This window comes from Carya illinoinensis, chromosome 9 (genome assembly GCF_018687715.1).
Source record: "Carya illinoinensis cultivar Pawnee chromosome 9, C.illinoinensisPawnee_v1, whole genome shotgun sequence".
Taxonomy (NCBI): domain Eukaryota; kingdom Viridiplantae; phylum Streptophyta; class Magnoliopsida; order Fagales; family Juglandaceae; genus Carya; species Carya illinoinensis.
This window is the reverse complement of record NC_056760.1, coordinates 8550505-8578309: the sequence shown is the minus strand read 5'-3', so window position 1 is coordinate 8578309 and position 27805 is coordinate 8550505. Positions and strand designations below refer to the sequence as shown.

Below are 27805 nucleotides of genomic sequence, written 5' to 3'. Positions count from 1 at the left end.
TGAGGTTGATTTATGAAAATATGCATTTTATGTTATGAAAAGCATTATGAAAACAATCTCAGTTATTTGTTCGACATCATTCATGAACTCCGATGAAAGAGAAAGCATTTTTGTCATGACTGGTGTATACATGAACTTATTTTTCTGACATTTTTGAACTGTGCAAAAGAGAGCAAATATGAAATTTTATCCATAAATTATATTGTTGTGATCTAATTCTATTATGTTCCAAAAATGTTCTATACTCTGATATGATATGATGTGATTGCTGAAAAAATTTGGCATGATATTCTGAATCTGGATATGGCTTGTATATGGTGATCTGTTTCACCTACCACAGGTGCTAATAGTGGCTTTTGTTTGGGTTGGTACCAACTATTCTGTTTCTGGTATACGGACTTTGGAAACAAAGTAGTTTTTCTGGTTATCTTTTCTGTTTGCACACTCAAAGCTTCGAGAATAAATAAGGAAAAGATTCACATTCTGTTTCTGATTTGTTAGCTATCGGGTTTGCACAACCCTACCATGGGGGTTAAACATGGCCTCTGATGTGATATGATATTCTAGTATGATAGTGGTCAGTTATGCTACACCAAAAGAATTTTGAATAAGAATATTTTTTAACTTTCGCTATGACATTTTTGATAATAGGTTCTGATTTTGAATTTTTGACCATATAAATATTTTGTTCTTTATTATGAATTTTGTAAATGCTTATGTTTATACAGTAGTATATGTTTTCTGCTTACTGAGTTGTTGATAACTCACCCCCTTATATCCACAAAATTTTTTAGATGATTTTGGACTAGTTCACCTAAGAATCAGGATTATAGAGTATGGGTGGGATAATTATTTAAGTATAGTGGATTACTCATAGAAGATTTTTTAGGATTGACAGATTTTATTAAGAGATTTTGTAGTATTCTGACGACTTTATATTTTGGAGTCTGTAAATATGTTCATGAAATATGAATTTTAAGTTATAAGAAGTAACTCTCCAACCCCTGTGGGACCGGGGCGTTACATTAAGTCTGTTGTTTGGGTAGACAAACATGGGTTGTAATATTTTCTGAAGTTTATTCTTCTTATCCCAAAGAGAAAAAAAAAACGAGGTCTAGAAATTTTGAAACGATTCTTTTATGGAGAAATATTAATTAGCGAGAATGATAAGTCTAAAAAAATACAGAATGATAAGTCACTGACGGCTCTCATTCTTGTATCATTAAAGATATTTTATATATAATATTTCAAAGATATACAAATGTCTTAATTTCATCGTCCAAAATGAGGAAAAAAAAAAATAGTCAACAACATTGTCTTTGTCAAATGTCTAAATAAAGATGTCTAATTACTTCCATCAAACTCTAGCGAGCATCTAGATTAGAAACTGAAACCTCGTTTCTTGAAGCTTGTAAGGATTGATTAGGAGACATGTCTGATTCAATATTGCTATGCAAAAAAAATGCAGGTCGTGAGGGAGCTGGCAGAGTGTTGGAGCTATTATTGAGCATCACAACAACCGCAGCCATCGTTGGTCTGTCTGCTGCGTTTTCTTGAACACATAGCAATCCTATGTGGATACATCTCATTATTGCAATTGTTGAGCCAGACCTCATTCTGGAATCTACAATATTTGAAGCAGTTCCCTCGCTCCAGCTTCTCCATGCCTACAAGACATAATTTTAATGAATACCAGAGAGAAAATTCCACTAGCATGTGCACTTATTGGCGTTGCACTTACAGGAAAAGGGAAGGGAAATTTGCCCAAGTATGATTTTACTTACATAACTTGGAAGATACTCCAGATTCTCTTCATTTCGAAAGGAATGGATCCCTTGTCCACTCACTATTTCTAGCACTAGTACTCCAAAACTAAAGACATCAGACTTCACAGAAAATTGCTTATGTATTCTATATTCTGGAGCCATATACCCACTGCACATTGACGACAATATTATTAGTTTTTATTGAATAATAAAGAAGTGAGACCATAAGTTTCTACAACTTTTTAATTAGTCTCCCTTTAATTTTGATAATAAGCTAAATCTTAGTAGGTTAGAGATGCAGTTTCTACCACATCAAGTACAGATCAGTTCTTTCCTTCCAAAAGTACTTACGGGGTCCCCACAACTCTGCTTGCATTCTCCCGTGTTTGATCATCAGATAAAAACATTCTTGCAGTGCCAAAATCTGAGATTTTTGGATCCATTTTTCCATCTAGAAGGATGTTACTAGCTTTAAGATCACGATGAATAATACGGAGTCGAGAATCTTCATGAAGATAAAGCATCCCTCGAGCAATGCCTCCGATGATTTTGTAACGTGTTTCCCAATCAAGATCTGCACCTCTGATTGGATCTACATATCAAAGCAAGTATGTGGCTAATGATTTGAGAAAAATATGCGACAAAGTAATCTAACAAGATAGTAAAGAGATATTAAAGATACAGTAACATGTAATCAGAAGCGCAAACATACCGAAAAGAAATTGATCAAGGCTTGCATTTTGCACAAACTCATATACTAAAAGCCTTTCATTACTTTCCATTTCCAAGCAGAAGCCTAAGAGGCGAACCAAATTACGGTGTTGTAGTTTGGCCACCAACAAGACCTCATTCTTAAATTCTAAATCTCCTTGTCTCGACTCTGTTGACAGTCTTTTCACAGCTATAACTTGTCCGTTAGAGAGTATACCCTGTTAACATACAAGGGTAAAACCTTGAAAATTAGCATCTTTCTAAGTGATCACTAGTACCCTTCTCCAAAAGAATATATCTATTTACCTTGTAAACAGCACCAAAACCACCTTCTCCAAGCTTATTTGCTTCAGAAAAGTTATCCGTTGCAACTCTGATGGTGCCGAAGTCGAACTGCAAGGATTCCATGCTTCTAATTTGATCCACAACTTCACAAGAGAAACAGGACAGCACTTCATGAATGGACTAAAGTTCATCACTGAAGATGCTTGACATAGATTATAATTTGTTCATTCTCAAGCAATGGGCTCTCCAACACAAGTGATTAAAACAAACTGACTTCCAATTACTTCCATATGGTAATGTAAAAGCAAATATTGTCATATATAGAATTATTTCCTAAATTATGTCCTTTATTTGTTAATTAATAGATGCTGGAAAAGTTGTTTTCTTTCCGAATTACGAAGACTGCCTAACTTTTGAATCATAAATAGCAATACAGAGTTCTTACAATTACTTTCAACTTTCTTCCTTGGCTTCCTTGATTTTATATAGATGCAAATGGAGATGACAACGAGCATAAGAACAACAGTTGGCACAACTATAATGATGATCTTCCGAGATGTGTTCCTCTTCCTTCCTGCAAAAACCATGTATCTGTGACTTGTGAGCATTCTCTGAGGGTTAAGTTTGGAATTAGCATTGTCTCTTGATATCTTAAGTAAAAGTAACCTTAGAAATATTGCTCAGAAATGAATTTAATTGGAGGCTATGATTCGACCATCCCAAGGGAGAGATATGAGATTCGTGCATCCTGGCTGTGTGTGTTCTGTTCTTAACTAGTTCAAGTGTTATTATGGTCAAATTCAAACGCAGAGAGTAGGCTTAAATCTTCCCCTTTACCCTTTCGATTAGGAAAAAACGTACGTTATAATCAAAATGGCCTGGGTACCTGTTGTGGTGGTGGTGGTGGTATTGTTTGATGATGGAGGAGGAGATGCCGGCGGTGCAAGTGGAGATGACGGCATCGAAGCATCGGGAGTAGAGGAAAGGAAGTTGAAGACCTCAAACCTGATACTGCAGCTGGGTTTGAACACTCTTACACCTTCCTTCCCATCACAACACCGTGGAAAGTCTTGAAATAAAGTTCCGAGTAAGCAATCCCTGCATAGTTGCTCTGACAAATCAGGGGTGCACTGCACAAACGCATACAGTGGTTTTGATTGTGCTACGGTTGTCTTGTTTGCCGCAAACTTACGAAGAGAACCGCCTGCTGCAGCTTGACTTGTTAGGCTTTTAAACAAGGTCCAAAGATCATCATTGTACTGATCCACGTAAGTGGTCGATACGTTATTTGGGTTGAGAATAATTGAAGAAGGAGCTGTTTCCATGATGCCAAAAATGGAGCGATTCGAGTAGCGTAACATACAGCCGTCGTACCATCCAATTGCCTCCTTTTGATTGGGGCAACGCTGTGGGAGAAGAGAGGTAGCATTATGTAGGCAACTCCGGCAGGTATCTGTGTTAACATCCCCTCTGCAAAGTCCAATCGCATATACACTGTCGGAGTTTTGGCCATGAGAGGAATTGTAGAAGCCATAGTCAATTTCAGAGTTAGAAGTGAGAGAGGAGAGGAGATAGTTGAGATTTGCCTCGTAGGTACTGTTAGAGGCGTAGCTGCCCTTGTCTAAACATTCGCGGTGGACGAAGTCGTCTGGCTGCGCGACAGTATTGCCAGTGAATATTAGAAGGGCAAGGAAGAAGAACAGTAATCTTGGGGAAACCATTATCTTGTATTCCTTGAAACTGCAACAGTAATCATAGTTACTTCTTTAAGATTGTAATTGACATTTATTTGAGAAACGAGAGAAGTAGGGGGCTGACTTCTTGTTTCCACTTTCCATCCGCGTTGGGGCCACTTTCGGAGTTTACTCGCCAACTTCGTCCGTCCTTTGCTGGTTTGGCTTAAAAAATTATTATGGCTAGGACCTCTTATTTGAACAGTATTTTTACCATTCTTGTAAACAGTTATAATACTTTGGATTTTGTATTCACACCCGTGTCCATAAGAGTTCAGATTAGAACAAGATCTATTTGCATACTCGCCGAGAAAGCAGCTCCCAAGACTTGAGCAACAGAGCAAGAATCGTTCACCCAGATGTGTATTATTACCACAAGACTTGACCAATCGACCACACAAACCTTGCATTCTGTCAAAGAATATCAAAAAGAAAATTCAATTCAACAGACATGCGTGTAACATGAAGCATTCAGTAGTGAGGAAATACAGAGTATCCTTATACACTCGGTTGAAATTTCTTTTAAAAGAAAGTTTAGCGCGTATAATTATGCAAGACTGCCTGCCTTTACTTCAGAGCTGCCCACGCAAGACGTCAAGTGGTCCATGGGATACGTATCATACGTTACTGTTTGTGCGAACCAAAACGCGTTATCTTAATTGTTTACGCAGAATTCTGCAATCTAATTAGTATGTCTTTAAGTTAGCAGTCAAGCTGTGAGTACTTCGCGGGGCTATGCCTAGAATCGAGGAGCGTTGTGAAAGTTCCATCCGACAAAGCAATCCGGTCACCGGGCGTGACTCTATAAAAACAGAGGCTTGAGCAGAAAACTCTAAATAAGACCATATTTATTTTTAATATGATAAAATAAAATGAATTTTTTTTATATCAATGTTTTATGAAAGATTAAGAAATTTAGAAGTTAATTTTCTAGCCTCATAAGGTATAAACAATCCACCTAATATTTCTTGTATCATAATCTGTTTTGTATTTGATCTCGAGCCGTCTGGGAGAGAATAAAAAAGGAGTTTGGTATAACTATTTTTAAAAGAAAAAACATTATATACCACGTATAAGTACTTTCCATTTTAAACACATTATCCGGTGACCCAAGAACGACTAGTTATGTGAACTGACAGGTTTCTATGATAGCCACGTAGGGGTGTCAAACGTCAAGCTACTTCGCCAAGGAAGGTAGATTTGTGAGGAGCATTGGATGGAGATGGTAAAAAAGTGTACAACTCATTTTTAGTCGGTCCGCGAAGGAGTAGTCTCCCGGTATTGAGGTCCTTCAAACAAAAATAAAATGAATGAAATTCAAAAATTACATTATTATCTCGAGTAGACTTGCACCATTACCAACCCTTATCTGATCAGTGCCGGTATATCCATTAGCTTGGAGGTTTAGATTGTTGTCAGATGTGAGATGATGAGTGGCAGCTGTATCAGGATACCAGTTGGAATCATTTTGAGACGATGCAGGCGACACGTGAGTGATGTTGATAATTGTGCTCCTTTTTAATTCCACACCAGTGGATAAGTAAATGAGGGATAAATCTTAAGGCTATAAATAAGATGTTTAGCCTCTTAGTTTAAGTATACCAATCAAATACTTAGCTAATAATTTTTTACTTTAATTAAATTCTTCTGTTGTCCATTTTTATAAAATGGGAAGAGGTGTGAGTTAAAGTTTTACTAGTCAGAAAAACTTTGTGAGTGTGTTTGAGGTGAGGAGAGAAATTGTGTGATTGTAATAATTTTTCACTTAATAGATTTTCTTCTCTAGGTCTAGTGGTTTTTTTCCTATTTAGGAGTTTCCACGTAAAATCTTATGTTGTTATTATTTCTTTCTTTTTCTTGTTATGCCTGCAAACGGTAGATCCTAGGGAGGTGAATTTGAGAGGTCCAAATTTCCAACAATTAATATCAGGGCCACTAGGTTCTTTTTGTGAGGTAGAGCTTTAATGTGGTAGTGTGAATACGTACAGTCTAAGGAAGTTCTGTCTAGGAGATTGAAAATTTTAAGTGTGTCCATTGTGACCCTCCAATCTTTCCTAAGAACTGACTTAATAAGGTACTACTCATTTCTACATTAAATTCTTCAAAGCAATGTCAGGAAGTAGGGCTTCAAATCTTGTCAAATTTGAGGTGGAGAAATTGGTTTACACAAGGCATTGAAGGACAGATCAACCCCTGAAGTCAGCAGTGAAACGGCTACTACAAGGAGCAGGTTGGCAAGTGGCTCCAAGTCAGTAAATGGAAATACTGGTATTGATGTTAATGTTGTGTCTCTCTCTATGGAAGATTTTGATCTTTAAAAATAGACATTTACATTCTCATGGCATGCCGCTAATTCCCAAAGTTGTCATGATAGAGGATGTGTTAATGTTAGTGGGTCCACAAGTTTGCACACAGGCATTGGTTTGGCATTGATGCAGGGTGTGTGGTGGAAATTCATGTCGATGGCTGATGAACTTCTAGGAGAGCCAAACGTGGAAGTTACACCATAATTTTCAGCAAGGTTGTTTTCGATATAGGCCGAAGTGAAATGCTTGGAATTGATTTATTCTGAGTGGGTATGCTTTTATGGTGAAACATGATAGCGGAAGCTATGAAGATCTTCATTGAGGTGGAGCTTAGCTGTGGGACCAGTCAAAATCGCAAGGTAGAGATTATTGATAATTGTACTCCTTTTTAGTCCCACACCGGTGGGTAAGTAAATGAGGGGCAAATCTTAAGGCTATAAATAAGAGGCTTAACCTCTTAGTTTAAGTGCACCAGTCAAATGGTTAGCTAGTAACTTTTGACTCTAGTTAAATTTTTCTGTTGTCCATTTTTTTAAAATGGAAAGAGGTGTGAGTTAAAGTTTTACTAGTGAGGAAAGCTTTGTAGGTGTGTTTGGGGTGAGGAGAGAAATTGTGTGATTGTAATAATTTTTCACATAATGGATATTCTTCTCTGGGTCTGGTGGTTTTTCTCCTGTTTAGAAATTTCTACGTAAAATCTTGTGTTATTATTATTTCTTTCTTTTTTTTGTTATACCTGCAAATGATAGATTTTAAGAAAGTGAATTTGAGAGGTCCAAATTTCTAACAAGTACATAAAAGAGATTGAAAATAATGTTTATATATTTTTCTTCAGTGAATATTACAGAGGATAATGGATATGTGGTGGCAAATATATACAAATGTAATCCAACCATGATCGCAAAATTAAATGAGAGAATCTGTCAATATAAATATAAATGGTAGCTAGCTGTCCTCATGAAATGGGATGATATCAGCTGGGGAACTGTACGTGTGTTGTCAGAACGTTTCTAAATTGTCCTCGTTGTGTTGCAAACAAAGTACTCCCCCCGGTACACTTGCAAGCAATTTGTCTAGGCAAAATCTTTTCTACAAATTCTATTTCTAGTCAGATTTTTTCAGAGTCCTAGTACTCCGATCCGCAAATCTGCAATAAATGTTTAATTAGGAACGGCTTCAAATACAGTAATTATCTGCAATATAGGTCTTGATTCTCCATGATTAACATGCCATGAGTACAGGGAGGCTAATCACGCCATTTCTTTAATTAATTTGATCAAGAGTAATATTGACCATATCAGGTAGATGATCCCCTGCATGCTTTTCATGGCCCCAGCCAGTCCTGATGGGTATTCTTTAACAATCACTTTCGGGCTTCTGCATGAGACAAAACTATCCAAAGATTGAGAGCCTTCAAAGCACTAAATCACGCCAATTGGAACGCCTACATTTGAAGGGAAGCCTGCAGCACCTGTTCTAGCTGGGGTGACAGAAACAACAAATGTAATAAAATGGAACTTTAAAATTAAGATATATAGAAGTAAAGTTCCATGGCTCATGCGAACACCACCACTGTACAGAAGACAACCTGATTTTTATTTTTTCAAATGTACTTGCGATCAAGGCTTCGCCGCCAAAGTTATTCTCGGGCATTAATTACAAATGCACGGCTACTTTTGATAGTATGATATATTCCTCAGTATCTCGATCCTCAAAAATATATAGTCCAATTTGTAACGGCAACTTGGCTGCGAACACCTCCACAGCCACGACACATTTGTTATTGACAAGATAGGCATTGATATCATTTATATCGTCGTTCAAGCCCAATTTATAAGTAAGTCTATACTTTAAAAAGAATAATTAATGGTATAATTAGAGTTTTATTAGATCCATTATAATTCACAAGAATTTAATCTCTTAACTTTTAAAAATATAAAATTTTATACACCACCTCACACCTAATCTTATCATTCATAATGGAGTATCACATGCATTATTTTTCATCATTTATTTAAAGATGTGTACAATCAGGGGTAGAATTAGGTTTTAGTGTTTGAGAGGCGATTGACAAAGTATATGATATGAGTGAGTATAAGTAATATATGTTTTTTGCACGTGACTATATAAAAAACAATAATCATATGTCATAAAATTATATACAAAAAATACATATCTATAAATCATCTTATAAGATAATTTTCTTTAAGATTTCCGTAGTTTACTAGAGACCATTACAAAAAGAAAAGAAAATGAAATATCAACTTAAGATTTTCCCTTCAAATTAAACTTGACGATGATCTTTCATGTAATAAAATTCATCTATTATCATCTCTAAAGTAAAATTCATGGTAATTTCTTTCTTAATATAAACTAGCAAATGATCTGCTAGAAGCTTATTTTCCATTCAAGTACGCAATCTAGATTTTATTGTTTCATGGTAGAAAATGCTCACTCAATAATAACAGTAAAAACAGAGAGAGTTAATACTAGATGAATTAACCTATCAATCAAATAATAAATCTTTGACTTTTCTAAATCTTTGACTTTTCTGAAATTTTTGAGGTTTATTGATTAGTTGAAGATTTGGATGTAAGTGAAGTGAAAAATTAGAATGGGACTAAGTAAGTATTGGAATTTAGGAGGATAATTTCAATAAAAGTTTTAGAGGTCTGAATATTAGGAGGGCAATTTTTTTATTTTTCATAATCTGGGGGTAATTTTAATTATATATATAAAAAAGTATATATATTTATATACCATATAAATTTTTTGGAAAATTTTGGGGGTAACCCCCCCAACTTACATGTAGTTCCCCCTGTGTACAATCTAATAGATCTAAGACACAGGTCTTGAATCTGTCGAGTTAAATATATGTAATTAAAATGCACATGAGTTGGCTTCTGAATTGTCTATTTCAAAATATATAGATTTAAAGTATAAATTATTCTGTCTGTCTGTCTGGAAGTCTAGACCTTGTAGGCCTGAAAAAAAAAAAAAATGATACTTGTCGGCCAGCTGATCATATTGCATTGGTGAGCAATTTTGTTGATAAAGAGGTTCTGGCGTTACATCACTTGGCCTTAATGCAGGATTCATTTAGTATTAAAGTATAGGGCCGGTACGTATTCCCTAAATTAAAAACTCCATTATCTCATTACCAGCGTTTAATAATCCTTAACAAATTTTAAATCATCAATATATCAAAATTATTATAGATAATATATATATATATATATATATTGAAGAAGTGATTTTCGAGTAGTTTAAGGATGTAAAATCTAGCTGGACGTTCCAAAAAACTTAATTTTAAATCCAAATCCAAATCCAAATCCAAATCCAGATGTAAAACTCCAAAAGTGGAACCCCTATGCCGATCCTAGCTAGCAGTGACTTTTTCCTTGGTAATTGCATGCAGGGGTGGGCAGCAGGGCCCCGGAACCCGCTGCCCCGCCCCGTTCACCCCGCCCCCGCATAGGGCGGGGCAGGGCGCCCCGCACCGTTAGGGCCGGGGCTGGGGCCCCCGGCCCGTATCCCAACCCCCAGCGGAGGCGGGGACGGAAACGGACCCCCCCGGTCCGTTTTTCCCCCGCCCCGCACCTATATATATATATAATATAAATATATAATATATTATATTATATATATAAGTTATATAAGAGAAACGGTGCCGTTTTGTCCACCACAAAACGGCGCCGTTTCAACAAATACCCTAACCCATAACCCAAACCCCCCCCCCGATCCCCTGATTCCCCTCCCCTCCCCTCCCCTCCCGTCCCGAGTCCCTTCACCCCCTTCGGCCTAATCCCTTCGGTGTTCCCTCCTCCCACCGGCAACCAGTCCGGCCGCCGCACGTATTCCATCATCCCTCTTTCTCGCACGACGCACGAGACCGGACGCACGCCGCACGCCGCACGGTAACATTTCTCCTCCCCTTTTGATTTTCTCCGTTTGGTTATTATTTTTTATTTTTTTTTTAGTTTTGATCGGAGATTGGAGGTAGGATGGGGTTGAATCGGAGATGGAGGATGGGATTGTTTAGATTGTGTGTTGTGGATTCTTCGGATTGTGTGATTGTTTGGATTCCCGATTCAATGGATTTTTTTTTTTTTTTTTTTGTAAATTTCATTGTGATTCGGACCCCTAAATTGATTTAGGGGTTTCATGATTGAAACCCCTAAATCAATTTAGGGGTTAGGGTTTCGGATTGGGGTTCCAATCCGAAACCCTAATTTTGATTTAGGGGTTTCAACCCCTAAATCAATTTAGGGTTTTGGATTGGGGTTCCAATCCCCAATCCGAAACCCTAATTATTTATACTAATATATATATATATTATCAAAATTAAATATACAAAGAATTGGAAAAACAAAAATAAGAAGAAAAAGAGGAAAATCTATCTATATATCAAATTATTTGCAACACATTGATCTGTCGAGTTCTTCAACTAAGAAACAAATTAAATTAATTTCCATCTATGTAAGATTGATCTTGTACACACAAATCATATATGATTATCGAGTTAGAAAGAAAAATACTTAATTCTTCAGCAAATGAGTCCTTTCGTTTCAAATATTGGGTTTACAATATTTTTCTTTATAATCTGTTTAATACGATCGACATTCTAATAATTAATGTGTTATCTTAGTACATACGAAGGTTAGCTTTCGAGTCTGATCAAATGCAAAAACAAAATGAAGATATTGCATTTTTGTTTGAGAAGATAAAGAAAAGGAAAAAGTTCATAAAATGTAAATTAGAATTGTATTATAAGGATATATTTTTAGAAAACCTGATTATAATATCATTTCATTTACTAATATTTTGTACTTTATAGGCTAACCAAGTTTATTAATTAATTTTTATAAAAATAAAGTATATAATTATTACTGCTTTTCACCCACGTAGGTATTTAATTTCGAGTTCTTCTACTTATTATCCCTACACCACACATCTGTTAAGGAAACTATGAAGCATATTATGAACAAGTTTTGAACAAGTCACAACAAAACTATGAAGCATATTATCAAGCACTTTTTGTTTTATTTAAAAGTTTTAAATAATTATAACTATTAGATAATTAAAATTCAAAAAAAATCAATTTGAAAATTATATAAAATCAAAAAGAGAAAAGAGAGAAGAATATAATGCCTATTAAAAAATGTCTATTAAAGTGGCCTATTAAAATAATGCCTATTAAAGTGGCCTATTAAAATAATGCCTATTAAAAATATGAAGTATCTCTCTTCGACTCTTCCTAATCAAATTATTTGGAATTGCTTATATGAGGTGTAAAAACTTATTATAGTGTAGCCATTCATATTATCATCATTATATATAAAAAGTACTTAATACTAAATACATCAATAATAGTTATGTATGTAGTTTTTGCTGATTGTGTTGGATTGTACTTTGAAATTTTTTTTTTTCTTGTTGGAAAATCAGGAATGTCTTCGGATTTCAGTGATAGCTCGCCTTCCCCAGCCAACACCCCTACCCCAGAAACTAACCCTACTCCTACCCCTATAACGAGTACACATTGCCCTGCTCCGAAGCCCACACATGGCAAGAAACCTGTATCTATAGTTTGGCAACACTTTACCAAACTAGAGGGTGGGGACCCCAACAACCCACAAGCTAAATGTAATCACTGTGGGAAAATGTATGGATGTCACTATAGGAAACATGGTACATCCCAGCTGAAGGTCCATCTAGAGGAACAATGCAAGAAGAGTCCAATTTTAAAATCCTTAGTAGAGAAGGGCCAATCTAGACTAGATTTTAAAATGGCTGATGGGAGTAGTGGGGCCGGGGGGCCAACATTGAAGGGGTATACGAAGTATAACTCCGATGAGTGTAGAAGGAAGTTAGCTCATATGATTATCATGGACGAGCTGCCTTTTCAGTTTGTGGAGGGTAAAGGGTTCCAAGAATTTGTCCAAGAGTTGGAACCCAGATTTGTACTTCCTTCTCGTCACACCGTGGCAAAGGATATTAAGAAGATGTACCTTCGTGATAAAGATGTTTTGAGGGGCCAACTCGCGGGTTTGGTAGTTTGCCTCACTACCGATACTTGGACTTCTATCCAAAATATGAATTACATGTCGTTGACTGTGCATTTTGTTGATGCTGATTGGGTTCTGCACAAAAAGATTATTAAATTTTGTCAAATAACTGATCATAAGGGTGAGACGATTGGGAAGGCATTAGAGGCCGCAATAAAGGAGTGGGGGTTGGAAAAGGTTTTGTCTGTGTCAGTTGATAATGCGTCATCTAATGATGTCGCATTGGGATATCTAAAGAATTATCTTAAAGATGCAAATAAGACATTCTTGGGTGGTGAATACTTGCATGTTAGATGTGCTGCACATATTTTGAATTTAATTGTGACTGAGGGGTTGAAAGATGTTGATGACTCGGTTGCACGAGTTAGAATGGCTGTGAAATGGGTGAGGTCTTCTCCTTCTAGATTGGAGAAATTCAAAGTTGCTGCAAAGGCTGCAGGCATAACATCGAAGAAGGGTCTTTGTACTGATGTTCCTACCAGATGGAACTCAACCTTCTTGATGTTGGAGGCGGCCCAGGAATATAAGGCAGCCTTTCAATTATTGGGTGATGAAGACATCCAATATGTCAAATACTTTGATGAGCACGGGGGATCACGAAAGCCTAATGATGATGATTGGGTGGTAGTTTCTACTTTCGTTGATTTTCTTGGATTATTTTATGATGTCACGTTGAATATATCTGGTTCTTTGTACCCTACATCCCATGGGTTTTGTCAACAAATATGTAGGGTAAAAGAAGAATTAGAAGATATGCGTAGGGGTTCCAATGAAAGGATGAGGGGGATGGCAAGTTCCATGATGCTAAAATATGACAAGTATTGGGGAGATTTGACTAGAATGAATATTTTCTTATATGTGGCTGTTATTCTTGATCCCCGTCTGAAAGTTTCAGGCTTGTTATATAGGTTGGGACTTATTCACGATCAGGTATGGACTGACATTATTGGTGAATTGGCCCGAGATATCCTGAAAAAATTGTATGACGAGTTTATGGCAATTAAGGGTAGTACTACATCGAAGACACATACACCGACCCCAACTCCTTCTACAGACATCATGACCGGGCCTCCTACAAAGAAGCTCAGAATGCCGTGGACTAAGACCCTCGCACAGAATCCCACACTAGTCCATCAATCTACGGAGGTCATTTCTGAGTTAGACAACTATTTGTCAGCGGATATGGTCCAAGATGATGATGATCATTTCGATATATTAGGATGGTGGAAGAATGCCTCAAAGAAATATCCCATCATTTCTGAGATTGCCCGCTGTATTTTGGCCATCCCTATTAGCACCGTTGCCTCAGAGTCAGCCTTTAGTACCGGAAGTCGTATATTGGATCCTTTCCGTAGTTCATTGTCTCCTATAACTGTAGAGGCATTGATATGCACACAGAGTTGGACGATAGGAAAGGATATTCATGTTCCGGATATTTTAGATTTTAAGGAGACCGATGAGGGTGGTGATCAGTCTGGATTTGGACCACCTGGTAATTATTTTTTATTTTATTATTTTAATTTTTTTATATTCATTTCCATTTCATCGTTATTAATTTTAATATTAATTTTTGTAGTAACACATGAGACGTCTAGCACCTCTGCAACATAAAAATGTGCTCAAGCCCGGGCCGCCCCAACTGTCACACCCCTTGACTCAAAGACAAGCTACAACTGACAAGCCTCTTTAGAATGATCAATTTTTAATGATTTGTAAAAATTTTGTATTCAATAATTTGTAATGTTGATACAATGTCCTTTGGACACTTTTATGTTTGTAATTTTGTAATTGTTTAGCCTTTCAATTTTGTAATAGCTTAGTTATTATTATTAGTTTATTACATATTAGACTCTTAGACATAACACCTTTTTTTTTTCTTTTAAACTTTGGAAAATTTTTTTTTTCTTTTTTACTTATAATTTTATGGGCTGAAAAATGAAAATGGCCTACAAGGTATTTTTGACCAATTTCTGGGCCATTTTCGGCCCAGAAGCAATTTCTGGGCCATTTTGGCCCATTGCTGAGATTTCTGGGCCCAAAATGGCCCAGAAATTGCTTCTGGGCCCAAGGCCCAGAAGGGGGGTGCGGGGGGCCGAACGGACTGGCCCCCCACCCCGTACCCCGTCATGCGGGACGGGGTACCCCGCCCCCGCACACCGGAGGCGGGGGACGGGGGGGATTTTCCCCATCCGCCCCATGCGGGGGCGGGGGGCAGGGGGGGCTACCCCGCACCGTATGGTGCGGGTAGCACCCCTAATTGCATGTAATTGACTTGCTAAACGTTGCCGCCCAATTTTCAAAATACAGGGCTGAACAGATGTCATGTTGGCATTGGAGTTAGGTTAAAAATCTTAATTTTACATTTCTAGTTTTCTTAAACCTAGGAATTAAAACTATAGAAGTTTGCTACTCAATATCATTTCCACACATTACATATTTTTTTTTATTTTTTTTTTAATTTATTCTTTTTAAACTAATTAAATTATTCTACTCATTATCCATACACCAAATATTTGGTTAAAAAAAAAGTGATATGCAAAGATGATAATTAGAATTTTTCAAAATTGTAATCTTCTGGATTTCAACTATAAGTATACGCACATGCAAGGAGAATTTTGTGTCAAACCTAGCTACGTAGGAGGTGACAAATGTTTTTCCTTCACAACCACGAAGCTTCTCTTATTACACTTAGTGATCAAATCATGGATTCTAAATCGACTTCACAGCAGATGCACAACACCTCATAACACTAGATCTATTTGCTTTTCTTCCAGAATGTACTATAGTTATTCTCTGTTATAGTTTGTTACTCTCTGCTGTAAATTGTTAGCTACATATTGATTCTTATTCTTTGTAAAGGTCTATATATAGACTCTGTAATTACCATTTCACTATAACAGAAAATATTATTTCACTCTCTCTTTTTTTCTGTTCAACATGGTATCCAGAGCCATTTGATAAATTGTCCACTTTAATCCATGGCCTCGTCTTCTTCACCCCCACCCTCATCCCTCTTCCGTCTCTCATCTTATCACTACCAAATTAACCACAGAAAATTACCTTCTATGGAAGGTTCAAACCTCTGCTTACTTAAGAGGTCAAGACTTATATTCATTTGTCGATGGCACCTCTCCCCCCCCCCCCCCTCTTAAGTTTCTCATTGAAACTGATTCTGCACCTACAACCAATCCTGCATATCTGTCATGGAGACGTACTGATCAATTGGTCCTTAGCATTCTTTTTTCTTCTCTATCTGAGTCCATTCTTAGTCATGTTCTCTCATCTACTACAGCCTTTGATCTCTGGAATAAGCTTGCCTCAATGTTCTCTTCTCACTCTCAAGCTAAGGAGTTTCAGGTGCGTTTTCAGCTCACAAATCTCTCACAAGGTGAACAAACCATCTTTGAATACTTTGGCAAGGTACGTATGCTTGCTGATTCCTTGGCTACTACTGGAAGTCCCGTAACTGACAAAGACCTTGTGACCTATCTTTTGAATGGGTTAGGTCCTTCCTATGAGACTTTTGTAACCTCTATTACTACGAGAACAGATCCCCTTACTTCTCATGCGTTATATCAAATGCTACTCATTCATAAGACCCATCTTTCTCACAATGTTATAACTGTTCTTTCTTCTGGAGAATTTTCTGCTAATTACAGCTCTACTACACCACGTGATCAAAGAAGTCGCGGGTCTTCACGTGGTGGTCGTAATGGCCATAGCAGGGGACGTTATTACAACAATGGTCGTGGTCGTTCCTCCTTCAACAACACTACTTCTCAGCACAACTCACCACGCCCTACCTGTCAAGTATGCTATCAAGTTGGACATATTGCTATTCAATGCAGAAATCGATTTAACAATGCTTCCAGTATAAAGCTCCATCAAATTTTTCTGCCAACTTCACAGCACATCATAATCCTTCGGACAACTCCTTGTACCCTGATTCGGGAGCCACCCATCATGTTACCAATGACTTGAGTAACTTGAACTTATCCTCAGAACAATATAATGGTGATGAAACTATTCGGGTTGGTGACGGTAATGGCCTTCCTATCAATGCTTACGGTGATTCTTCTTTGCCCACTTCATCTTTTGCTTTTCTTCTCCAAAATTTATTACATGTTCCACTCATTACTAAAAACCTTGTCTCTCTCCTTAAATTCTATGTGGATAATCATTGTTTCTTTGAATTTCACTCCTCTCACTTCTCTGTGAAGGACTCTTGGAGCGGGAAAATCCTCCTCATCGGGCCAACCCGTAACGGACTCTATGTTTTTCCATCACCAGTGTTCAGATCATCCAGCAACACCTCTCCTTCGGTTCACATTGGTGAACGTGCTTCTGTTGCCCAATGGCATCGAAGGATGGGTCATCCTTCCTTAGATCAAGTCTCCAAAATTCTGCGTACACAGTGTTTGCCAGTTTCTCCCACTGATGCTAATTTCAATGTTTCAAATGTCCCCTTGCAAAAACCTGTCAACTTCCTTTTAATTCTAGCCAGTCTTTCTCTAATGGGCCTTTAGACTTAGTTTACTCAGACTTATGGGGCCCTGCCCCTTATGTTTCTCGTATGGGCTTTAAATATTATATGTCATTTGTTGATCATTTTACAAGATTTACATGGATTTTCCCTCTCAAACTCAAATCTGATGCTATTACCATTTTCACTACTTTCTTACCTCTTGTTGAACGCATGTTTAAAACCAAGTTAATCACATTACAAACTGATAGAGGTGGTGAATTTAAACCCATCATCTCTGTATGCCAAAAACTTGGAATTAAGCATCGTTTTTCTTGCCCACACACCCATCAACAAAATGGGCTTGTTGAATGTAAACATCGGCACATCGTAGAAACTGGACTTGCTCTCTTGGCCCAAGCCTCTTTACCTTTTACCTTTTGGGCTGAAGCTTTTGAAACAGCAGTCTATCTAATTGATTTTTTGTCGGCCCCCACCATTAATAATCAATCCCCTTATTTCATGGTCCATCAAAAAGAACCAGACTACAATTTTTTAAAGGTATTTGGTTGTGAATGTTGGCCTAATCTACGTCCATATTCATCAAATAAACTCAATTTCAGATCCACTTCCTGCTTATTCTTAGGATATAGCAATACTCATAAAGGCTATAAATGCCTTGATCTCACTACAAATCATCTTTATATTTCCCGTGACGTCCAGATCAATGAAACATCCTTCCCTTACAAAAACATCACACGGCCCACTACTCCACCAGTTTCTTCAACCCACATTTCCTTACCCATTTTTCAACCTTCTATTCTCGACCCATATCCTATTTCCTCAACTCCTACCTCACTTTCAGCTGAACCCCCATCACCTTTCTTACCTGACCCTGGCCCATCACAGCCCAGTAACACTTCCAATCTTCCCAGTCCGCATACAATTTCATCTTCAACCTTCGACATCCCTCTTCCTTCTAACCCAGACTCATCCTTATTATGTCTAGCTCCAGTTTCAACTACTCTTCCTGCCCCTCCACGCTCACCTATCATAACTCGCTCTACCACCAATTCTTTTCCCCCACGTATTGCCATTGATGGCACCATTCCGTATCCTCATCGACACTGTTTTAGCATTGTTTCTACTATGCCTGATGATCCTTCAAGTTACTCTACAGCCTCTAAATTCTCGGAATGGCGTGAAGCTATGACTCAAGAGTACACTGCTCTTCTAAAGAACAACACATGGAGTCTTGTACCTCCTGTAAATGTCTCTAACGTACTCGGTTGCAGATGGGTTTACAGGACTAAAACTAACGCTGATGCCTGATGGCTAGTTTGAAAGGCGAAAGGCGAGGTTAGATGCAAAAGGATTCCACCAGCAACCTGGAATTGACTACCACGAGACTTTCAGTCCTGTGGTCAAACCAACTACCATAAGACTCATCTTGTCTATTGCCATTACGAGAAAATGGTCGCTGTGCCAGTTGGACATCCAAAATGCTTTTTTGCATGGCACACTCACTGATGAAGTCTATATGCAACAACCTCAAGGTTTCATTGATCCCATTCATCCCAACTATGTCTGCAAGCTCCATAAGGCTTTATACGGCCTTAAACAAGCCCCACAATCTTGGTTTGCTGAACTTAGCTCTTGGCTTCTTCATTATGGTTTCACTGCATCTAAAGCCGATCCATCATTGTTTATATCTCATCATGATCATACTATCATTTTTTTGTTGGTCTACGTTGATGATATAGTTATCACTGCCTCTCATCCATCAGCTATCACTACTCTCATTCATGATCTCGGCACTGCATTTCCAGTAAAGGACCTTGGCCAGTTATCATTTTTTCTAGGACTTGAGGTTGATTACACTGAGCAAGGACTTTTACTTACACAACACAAGTACATTAAAAGCCTTCTCACTCGAAGCAACATGCTTCATGCCAAGCCAATGTCATCACCCATGGCTGCCTCTTTGAAATTATCAAAGTTTGATGCTCCTGATTTTGCAGATATCACGTTATACCAAAGCTTGGTTGGTGGTTTACAATACTTGTCACTAACTTGACCTGACATATCCTTCTCTGTCAATAAGGTCTGTCAGTTTCTTAATGCTCCAAAAGCCACACACTGGAGTGCAGTCAAGAGAATTCTTCGGTATCTTAAAGCTACTATAAATCACGGGCTACTTTTTCAACCTCAGTGCACCTTCACCCTTCAAGCATACTCTGATGCTAATTGGGGTGGATGTTCAGATGATCGTAGATCAACAGGAGGCTACTTCATATATATTGGCAAGCACTTGCTTTCATGGAGTTCAAGGAAGCAAAAGACTGTGGCTCGATCATCAACTGAAGCGGAATACAAAGCAGTTGCTACTGCTGCTGCTGAAATTATTTGGATTCAAACACTTATCCGTGAGCTTGGTCTTACACTTACTCAGTTTCCAATTCTCTGGTGTAATAATCTTGGGGCAACATACCTTTCAGTTAATCCGGTCTATCATTCAAAAACCAAACACATGGACATCGATTATCACTTTGTCCGAGACCGTGTAGCTGCCAAACAACTTCGAGTGTTATTCATCAGTTCAAAAGATCAGATTGCAGATGTTCTCACAAAGCCCTTGGTTGCTAATAGATTTTTGCATTTCAAAACGACTCTCAATGTGGTTGACACCCCCTTGGATTTGCGAGGGCGTATTACACTTAGTGATCAAATCATGGATTCTAAATTGACTTCACAGCAGATGCACAACACCTCATAACACTAGATCTATTTGCTTTTCTTCCAGAATGTACTATAGTTATTCTCTGTTGTAGTTTGTTACTCTCTGCTATAAATCGTTAGCTACACATTGATTCTTATTCTTTGTAAAGGTCTATATATAGACTCAATAATTACCATTTCACTATAACAGAAAATATTATTTCACTCTCTCTTTCGTTCTATTCAACATCTCTCTTCCTACTCGCACTTGCAGTGCTCTCCGCTCCAACAGCCAATTCCATCGATTCCTTGCAGCCAACTTTCAAGAATTACACTTGCTTCAATCAATCTAACCAAATCTCCATCTCGTCTTACATCTCAAACCAAAGCCTCGCAACCCTTTTGGATTCTTTATCCACTAAAGCTTCCCAAAACTACAGCTTCTACAACGATTCCAATGGTGGCACATACGGTCTCTTCCTCTGCTGAGGTGATGTTTCTAATGACACCTGCCGAGATTGTGTCAGCCATGCGATTACAGATATCTGAAGTCTGTGCGAATTCAACGTATTGGCTGGAAATAGCAGTGCCATCATATGGTACGATAAATGCATGTTACCATATTCTGATAGTAATTTCTTTGGAGAGGTACAGACAGGGCCAGATAACATATAGAATGAAGAGAATATAACCGCCTCACCTGATGACCCTTATAATTCTGGTGCACAATCTAATATGGCCGATCTTGTAAGGAGAGCTGTAAAAACAGATCTTTTGTACCAGGCAGACCATTGGCCAGTGGTTGATGATGAATCTCAGTTAAGATATGGGTTGGTGCAGTGCACTAGAGATCTCAGTACAACTGCATGCGGCAATTGTTCGGATTACTTGATGAGTTACAGTGAACAATTCCAAAAGAAGATAAGGTGGCACATTTTAGCCCCAAGTTGCATTGTTAGGTATGATAACTCCAGTTTCTTTCTCCAATCAGAAGCATCGCTGCCGCCACCTCCACCTCCACTTTCACCTGTTTTTACGACAGTGTCACTGCAGGGTAAGAGTAACACGACTTCTAGATTTTTGTGTATATTTTATAAGGAAAACTCTATCTACAGGCGCCCTGTGGACCAATGCGCACCAATTAAATGACGTGGCAGGTAAAACGATGCGTTTGGCATAGAATTGAGAAGCTAAGTGACATGGGGCGAGCGGGAAATATACTGGAGAGAAAAGTAAAGTCCCTCTTCTGTCTTTGTCTGTCTCTCTCCCTCTCCAATGTAATTTCCATACTCTCCTTCACTTCATCTTCTATCTCTTTCTCTCCCATCTGATTTCAGCATGTAGCAGACACATGCTTCATCTTTTTCCCTTCATGTTCAAGATTTGTGGGAGAGATATTTGAAGGCTTCTTTTTCGTTGAGGAATTGTGATTGTTAAGATTCAACAGGTGCAAATTTTCTATTTCATTTTCTGGATTTGTGTTGCTAATAATATTTCTGGGTTTGGGTTCCTATTGATCATGAGGTTGGTATATATCGAACACCAAATTAATAGCTAACGTTCGTTCTATCTTCAAGGTCTGAAACTTCCAAGAAATCCAACATGGTTGAGAAGTCACTTTCTCTTGATGTTGTTATCCAAGAAGTTGTTGATCTGGCTTGTGCTTAAATCATCTTTGTTGTATACTCTCTGTCGATATATATACCCAACCAATTCATAACGCATAAAGAGAGGTTAAAGAAAGATTGAGAAGCAAAAACAATATTCAGTCAGAACAAAGCTTCGAAACAGAGCACCCCCAACACTGCTCCTCTGTTCAAGCCACCCAAAAATAGAGTTTCCTACCCGTGAGCCACTTCCTCCGTCGACCACCATCATCGCTGAGCCCTTCTGCTGCCTCGGTAAGTACACACCAAGCTCCCTTCATTTTTCTCTTAATCCGCTCTCTCCAATCTCTCTTTCTCTCTCATCACCCTCTCTCACTCCCATGCTTAGCCGCTCAGATTGACGACAGTGTCTCCGCACCACTGCGATCCGCTGTCAGATGCTAGCCGTCGCCCATCCATAGCTCCGCCATGCCATGTTTTGTCGGGTCTCTGTTATGAGTTTCATTCTGAGGTAAGCTTAGCGTGTACAACGACGTGGGGAAGTCCTGGCCCTTCGGCATAGACTCGACTGACGAAATGAAGAAAGGGAAGTCTGTCTCCCCACTGTTCTGTAAGGAAAGGGAAGAGACCACCAAATCCAAAGCTTCTGAGTATACATCGGCTTTGATGGATTTTGAAAGAATTTTCATTCAATGATTTTTCTTTATTTTTTTATCTCATAAACACGAGAAAAGTAATCGAAGAGTTATGAGCTTGTGCTTTTAACAAATTTGTCTCGTCTGAAGGCGATAGCATCAACACAATGTAAATGACAGTAAAATCTGCAAAACGAGAGAGAGATGTGAGAGATTTGGGCTGAAATGGATTCGGCGCTGTCTGCTCATTTTCCGTCCTCTCGGAGGAGCTGGTCGCACGGAAGAGGTGGTGATGATGAGCTCATCGCGCGGAGGGACTGGTCGCACGGAGCAGGTTGAAGACGAGCTGGGAGGGAAAAATGGCAGAAAGAAGCGTGCTGAAGAAGATTTCATTTGCCTCAGTTCTTTTTTTTTTTAATAATATTTTTGCTGCCACATCATCAATGGTGCGCATTTTCGTTCACAATCTGCTTGCATATAGAAGTACTCATTTTATAAGGCCATTTTACAATAAAAGAACTGACCATTACCTTCATGCCGGCCTGTCGAATTATATAAAAGTACTAGTATTTGACCATCAAATTTTTATTCTTCAGAACATAATTACCCTTGTAAATCTAAGAAATCGGTCAACAGGAGCGTGATTGGAAAACACAACAATATAAGAAAAAGCTCATGATTAGAAATGAAAGCATCTAAAGAAATCATAAGCAGAGACAGCCCGGTTTGGATGATGATCATCTCAACTCATCTCATCTAATCTAATTATTATAATTTTTTTAAATTTTTAAATAAAATATAATAAATAATTTAATTTTTTTGAAACCTTAAACAAAAATAATATTTTAACTTTATAATATTTTTATTCAATTTTTTCTCTACCTATTTCTCAAAACTCCATAAAACATCATAACTGAAATAATTTTATTACTATTTTATTACTATTTACAAATTTTTCATCTCATGTCATTCTTCAAGCATCCCCTTAGGATAACAAATTATGCATCTATTTATATATCAATGTTCTTTGATATCTTGAGCAAACTTACGCGCGGTTGTATTAATGTATGATAATACAGGTGGAAAGAGAGCTGGGAAGAATACAATAAAGATCATGACAAGTACTGTAGTATCAATTGCAATAGTTGCAGCTCTTCTGGGTTTCTGGTTCTATTCATCCTCTGGCAGAAGAAAAAGACAAGAAGGTGATTTTGTTAATTTGCTATCTATTAAAGAGGTACACTGCCCCTGATGTTTCACGTAGTTGATTTGTTACTCAGGGGAAGAAACAAACCACGAAATTCCCTTACGAGAACTGGTAGATTCACCGTTAACACACTTGATGAGCGTAAGTATGACGGACAACGGTGTAGAAATGCAGCACTTCAACTTATGTACCATAAAAACTGCTACAAACAATTTCTCAGATGCGAATAAGCTCGGAGAAGGTGGTTTTGGCCTGGTTTACAAGGTTAAGAAACAGAACTAAACTCTTAAAACATGATATGCATTTGGAAAATTTTAATCTTGTCATTTGAAATAGTTAGTAGTAGTTGTTGGGGGTCCCTGAGATCGAGAGGATTGCTGTGATAACTTGGTATTTTAGAATGGGAAATGAACTTAACAGGGATAAATTGATATTTGATCGAGAAAGTTAAAAATGGTTTTGCAGGGCAAGCTGACTAATGGAAAGGAAATAGCAGTGAAGAGGCTTTCAATGAACTCAAAACAAGGTCTTAAAGAGTTCGAGAATGAAGTGATGTTAATTGTGAAACTTCAACATAGAAATATAGTGAGGCTCTTGGGATGCTGCGTGGAAGGAGATGAAAAGCTTTTAGTCTACGAGTACATTCCAAACACCGGTCTTGATGCCGTCCTGTTTGGTTTGTTATCTCTCTCTCTCTCTCTCTCTCTCTCTCTCTCTCTCTCTCTCTCTCTCTCTCTCTCTCTCTCTCAAACACACCCTCACACATTTTTATCATCCATTAATTAATTATATGCCAAGTTCTCTATTACAGAGGCACAAGTTTCCGATCTTATTTTCTGAGCACATGCATAAATCTCCAATACAAGAAAGCTATTTGCCTTAATTCTTATCAGTGTGATGCAGATCCATCAAGATGCACAGAACTACACTGGGCTAAGCGAGCAAACATTATCAATGGGATCGCAAGGGGACTTCAATATCTACGTGAGGAATCTCGGCTCAAAATCATCCATCGGGATTTGAAAGCAAGCAATATATTGTTAGATGCTGAGATGAACCCAAATATTTCAGATTTCGGCACTGCTAGGATTTTTGGAGATAATCAAATAGAAGCCAACACTAACAGAGTCGTGGGTACATAGTAAGTCACTCCCTTCACGTCATTTCATTTCCACGACTCATTGATGCAACTTAAATGATTGACAACTGTGAAGACATGATCAACCTAAAGTTGTGTGTTCTTGGGTGCATGTTTTTTAGATAATGGGGTTCGTCCCTGTGCACTTTTTGGTTTAGCCAATCCTGTTTTATAACATACATTCAAATTTAACAGTAAAATGAAGTGGAAAGTGCTCCATTTCTAATGTGACTTGAGTAAAAAGTTCAAGAACAGAGACTTGCAAAGGAAGCAAGCCATTTGCCATAAGTCATGGTCATTCCTTTTGAATGATTGAAGCCATATTTAATATTTTGTGCAACAGTGGATACATGGCGCCAGAAGATGCAATGGAAGGACTATTTTCATTCAAGACGGATGTTTACAGCTTTGGAGTTCTAATGCTAGAAATCCTTAGTGGGAAAAAGAACAGTGGCTTCTACGATTTAGAGCGTGCACAATGCCTTCAGCCTCATGTAGGTCTCTCTTTCCTATCTGTATCACCATCAGCTCAAATATGAAGTTTATACTTACTGTAGTGAGATAAGTTACCAAACAAATACAAAACAGGCATGGCGACTTTGGAGTGAAGGCAGAGGAATGGAGTTGATAGATCAGATCTTGGTCGACACATGTCCTGAAAAAGAGGCTCTGAGATTGATACAAATCGCATTGCTTTGTCTTCAGGAAGATCCTAATCTTAGACCTACAATGGCATCTGTCCGTCTCCTGCTTGCAGCAAGCAAATCGATAAACATTCCTCAGCCATTAGCACCTACGTTCTCTATAGATAGATTTGCGACATCTGATCGTTCTTCTACAACTGGGGCCGGGATAGGATTTGCCACCTCTGATCAATCTTCAAAATCCGGGGCCGCGGTAGCTTTTGCCAGATCTGATTAATCTTCAACAACGGGGGACAGTTGAGATTCAGGAATGTTTTGTGGAGCTAGTGCTCTGGCTACTTAAAAAAAACAAACAAACAAACATGAATGTTTCATTTTTATTACAAAATTCGTTACTAGTAGCTATTGGTAGCAGGGCATGCGTCATTTCATGCCAATGATACCAGAATTTCGAAGCAATAAAAGGATCTTTCCTAAATGGACGGCCTGGTTTTGTGATATGAGTTTAGACCAAAATTTCTGTGCATCTACATGTATGAAGACCCCCCTTGTCCTGAGATTTTTTGAACTTACAGCATTTTACATAGGCATTGAGACTTAAAAGAAGCGAGTGAGCAGGCGTAGCGGCGTCTAATTGTTTTAGCACCTGTGGTCCTGTACTAGTTTTTCCTTGGCTTGGCTTTGTTCGCCTAAGGTCTCTACTGGTTTACAATCAGTATTCATCGGTCCCAGTAAAAGAACACAAAAGCAACAAACTTCTGCAGGACGCGGGCAGCAGTTCATCAAGATTCTGCATAAAACAATGGTTGAAAGCTAATTTTCTTTGGTTACATATAGAAAATTAGACAATCAGATGAAAAAATATCATCTGCAGATCCTGAGCATTCATATTCTAGCTGAGAAAGCAGGACAAACAATTTGAAAACTAGACTACTGCCAGAAGTGCTAGCATTCCAATAATTACGCCACTTGTAACTCCTATAAGCGAAGAGGGTCTTCGAGCACCTGCATTAGTATCCGAGTAAAAGAAATTAATTTTATAAAGTGCTGCAACTACAAACAAATTTCATAAAAATGAATTCACAAACTAACATAGTTTCATATAATATGATAGATCTATTTTACAATAAAAAATAGTTTTACAAACTAACTTACCAAATCAAGCCAAGGTAATTTGTGAGTTTATTTTGTGAATAAAGAATTTCTCTTAATTCTATAAACTATCCACAATTGCAAAGGCCAAAGCATGCCTAGACTTCTGATTATATTGCTATTATAAACGTAAAAGTGCTCTTGACAAGAAATGGTTGATCCGATAATTAAATACAGAAAATTAAGAAAGAAAAATCGAGGAATTATGCACGAAATTCACCTTCACTTGCAGGGGGCGAGATGTTGAAGTAAAACAGGTAGTCGTGGTACCACATAAAACAACTAGAACCGTACGTTTCCCAACCTCTTTTATTGCCAATAATTGTCCTAAACAACGCCAATTGAGAATCCAAGCACTTGCCACAGTCAGCCCTATTGATATCTAGAGTGCACTGAGCCATGCCATACCTCTTCCCACTTTGTCCAACATCCAACACCGCTTTCTGGAACATATGAGGCTGATTAGGAGCTGTGGAAGCAAGGCCACCCATGAAGTAAATTCCTTTAGAAACCACAGAAGGATCATCGAAATCAGTATTATTGGTGATGGCCACTGAAGTCTCATCCATAATTCCAAAAACATTCTGATTAGAATAGCGTAGAAAACACCACGTGAACCAGGCACAAACCTGTTTGCTCTTTGGACACTCCTTGAGGGCTGCTGCGACGGCGTTCTTGGTGCAATTAGCACAGTCAGTGGCAGACATGTCGCCTCTACATTGTACGAGTCCGTAGAGCTTGTCGGATTTCTTTCCAGTTTCTGTTTTATAGAAGCCGTTGGATACAGGCACTTTCACAACAAGGGTATCCAACAGATTCTCGAGATTCGTCTGGAATGCATTCTCAGTGGCAGAACCATCCGCTTCTGAGCACTGCAAACTTGTATTGACATTCGTTATACCATGGCAAGGACAACTTGACAAAGCTAAAGCTGATAATATAAAACAGACTATAGCAAAATGGAATGTTTCCATCTCCTCGGAGCCTCTGTCCTCTTTGACAATTTGGGAGTAGATCATGTGAAAGGGTTTGAAAGTTGAGTTTTGCTACATACAAGCATTATTGCGCACTAATCTGTATACCAATACTGATTTATTCATACTTAAAATTTAAATTAACACTGTTTTCAATAAAATCTACTTTTTGACCAATCACATCACATTGATACAAAGATTAGTATACAATTGTGCTTGCAATTATATTTTTCCTTGAAAGTTTCATGTTCTAAATATGTGGATACCGCTAAGCAATTGGACAGGATAATGTTGAATAATGGGGGGTTTCCTTATTTTAGACTCCACAAAAGTCAACTTCTCTTACTTGGACAGATACATAAATTATGTCAACTTGTACGGTTGAAGGTCAATGAAACGGAT

The 27805-nt window shown here is 38.1% G+C and overlaps 3 protein-coding genes across 4 annotated transcripts; 1 reads left to right on the top strand and 2 right to left on the bottom strand.

The window, feature by feature from the left end:
• Window positions 1-1154: 1154 nt before the first annotated feature.
• LOC122276349 (putative receptor-like protein kinase At4g00960) lies at window positions 1155-4944 on the bottom strand. Of its 2 annotated transcripts, none has more exons than XM_043085996.1 (7): window positions 3649-4944; window positions 3214-3336; window positions 2784-2905; window positions 2479-2695; window positions 2118-2358; window positions 1785-1935; window positions 1155-1667 (listed from the first exon to the last, which is right to left on the bottom strand). In XM_043085996.1, exons 1-7 carry the CDS (start codon window positions 4481-4483, stop codon window positions 1365-1367), a joined length of 1992 nt encoding a protein of 663 aa, XP_042941930.1. In that variant the 5' UTR covers window positions 4484-4944; the 3' UTR covers window positions 1155-1364. The 2 variants fall into 2 exon arrangements, with proteins under 2 accessions (XP_042941930.1, XP_042941929.1); XM_043085995.1 differs by having other exon boundaries at window positions 3208-3336; window positions 3649-4938.
• An 18698-nt stretch (window positions 4945-23642) lies between these two features.
• LOC122276740 (G-type lectin S-receptor-like serine/threonine-protein kinase At4g03230) lies at window positions 23643-25554 on the top strand. Its single transcript, XM_043086651.1, has 6 exons — window positions 23643-23759; window positions 23961-24171; window positions 24399-24636; window positions 24977-25102; window positions 25162-25186; window positions 25222-25554. The coding sequence occupies exons 1-6, from the start codon at window positions 23643-23645 to the stop codon at window positions 25552-25554; spliced, it is 1050 nt and encodes a 349-aa protein (XP_042942585.1).
• Window positions 25555-25572: 18 nt separating this feature from the next.
• LOC122276739 (cysteine-rich repeat secretory protein 38-like) lies at window positions 25573-27448 on the bottom strand. The gene is made up of 2 exons (XM_043086650.1): window positions 26650-27448; window positions 25573-26282 (listed from the first exon to the last, which is right to left on the bottom strand). Exons 1-2 carry the CDS (start codon window positions 27446-27448, stop codon window positions 26203-26205), a joined length of 879 nt encoding a protein of 292 aa, XP_042942584.1. The 3' UTR covers window positions 25573-26202.
• Window positions 27449-27805: the final 357 nt, after the last annotated feature.

What these genes read in the sequence shown, in the direction of transcription:
- LOC122276349 (XM_043085995.1), bottom strand. Translation starts at nt 4,483, where the DNA reads ATGGTTTCCCCAAGATTACTGTTCTTCTTCCTTGCCCTTCTAATATTC. An exon ending in GAAGAAAGTTGAAAGTAATT is followed by an intron (nt 2,906 to 3,207) that starts GTAAGAACTCTG and finishes TCTCTTGTGAAG; the next exon opens with TTGTGGATCAAATTAGAAGC. An exon ending in TGGAGTATCTTCCAAGTTAT is followed by an intron (nt 1,668 to 1,784) that starts GTAAGTAAAATC and finishes TATGTCTTGTAG; the next exon opens with GCATGGAGAAGCTGGAGCGA.
- LOC122276739 (XM_043086650.1), bottom strand. Translation starts at nt 27,448, where the DNA reads ATGATCTACTCCCAAATTGTCAAAGAGGACAGAGGCTCCGAGGAGATG. An exon ending in CTCGCCCCCTGCAAGTGAAG is followed by an intron (nt 26,283 to 26,649) that starts GTGAATTTCGTG and finishes ATACTAATGCAG; the next exon opens with GTGCTCGAAGACCCTCTTCG.
- LOC122276740 (XM_043086651.1), top strand. Translation starts at nt 23,643, where the DNA reads ATGACGGACAACGGTGTAGAAATGCAGCACTTCAACTTATGTACCATA. An exon ending in GTTTTGGCCTGGTTTACAAG is followed by an intron (nt 23,760 to 23,960) that starts GTTAAGAAACAG and finishes ATGGTTTTGCAG; the next exon opens with GGCAAGCTGACTAATGGAAA. An exon ending in AACAGAGTCGTGGGTACATA is followed by an intron (nt 24,637 to 24,976) that starts GTAAGTCACTCC and finishes TTTGTGCAACAG; the next exon opens with TGGATACATGGCGCCAGAAG.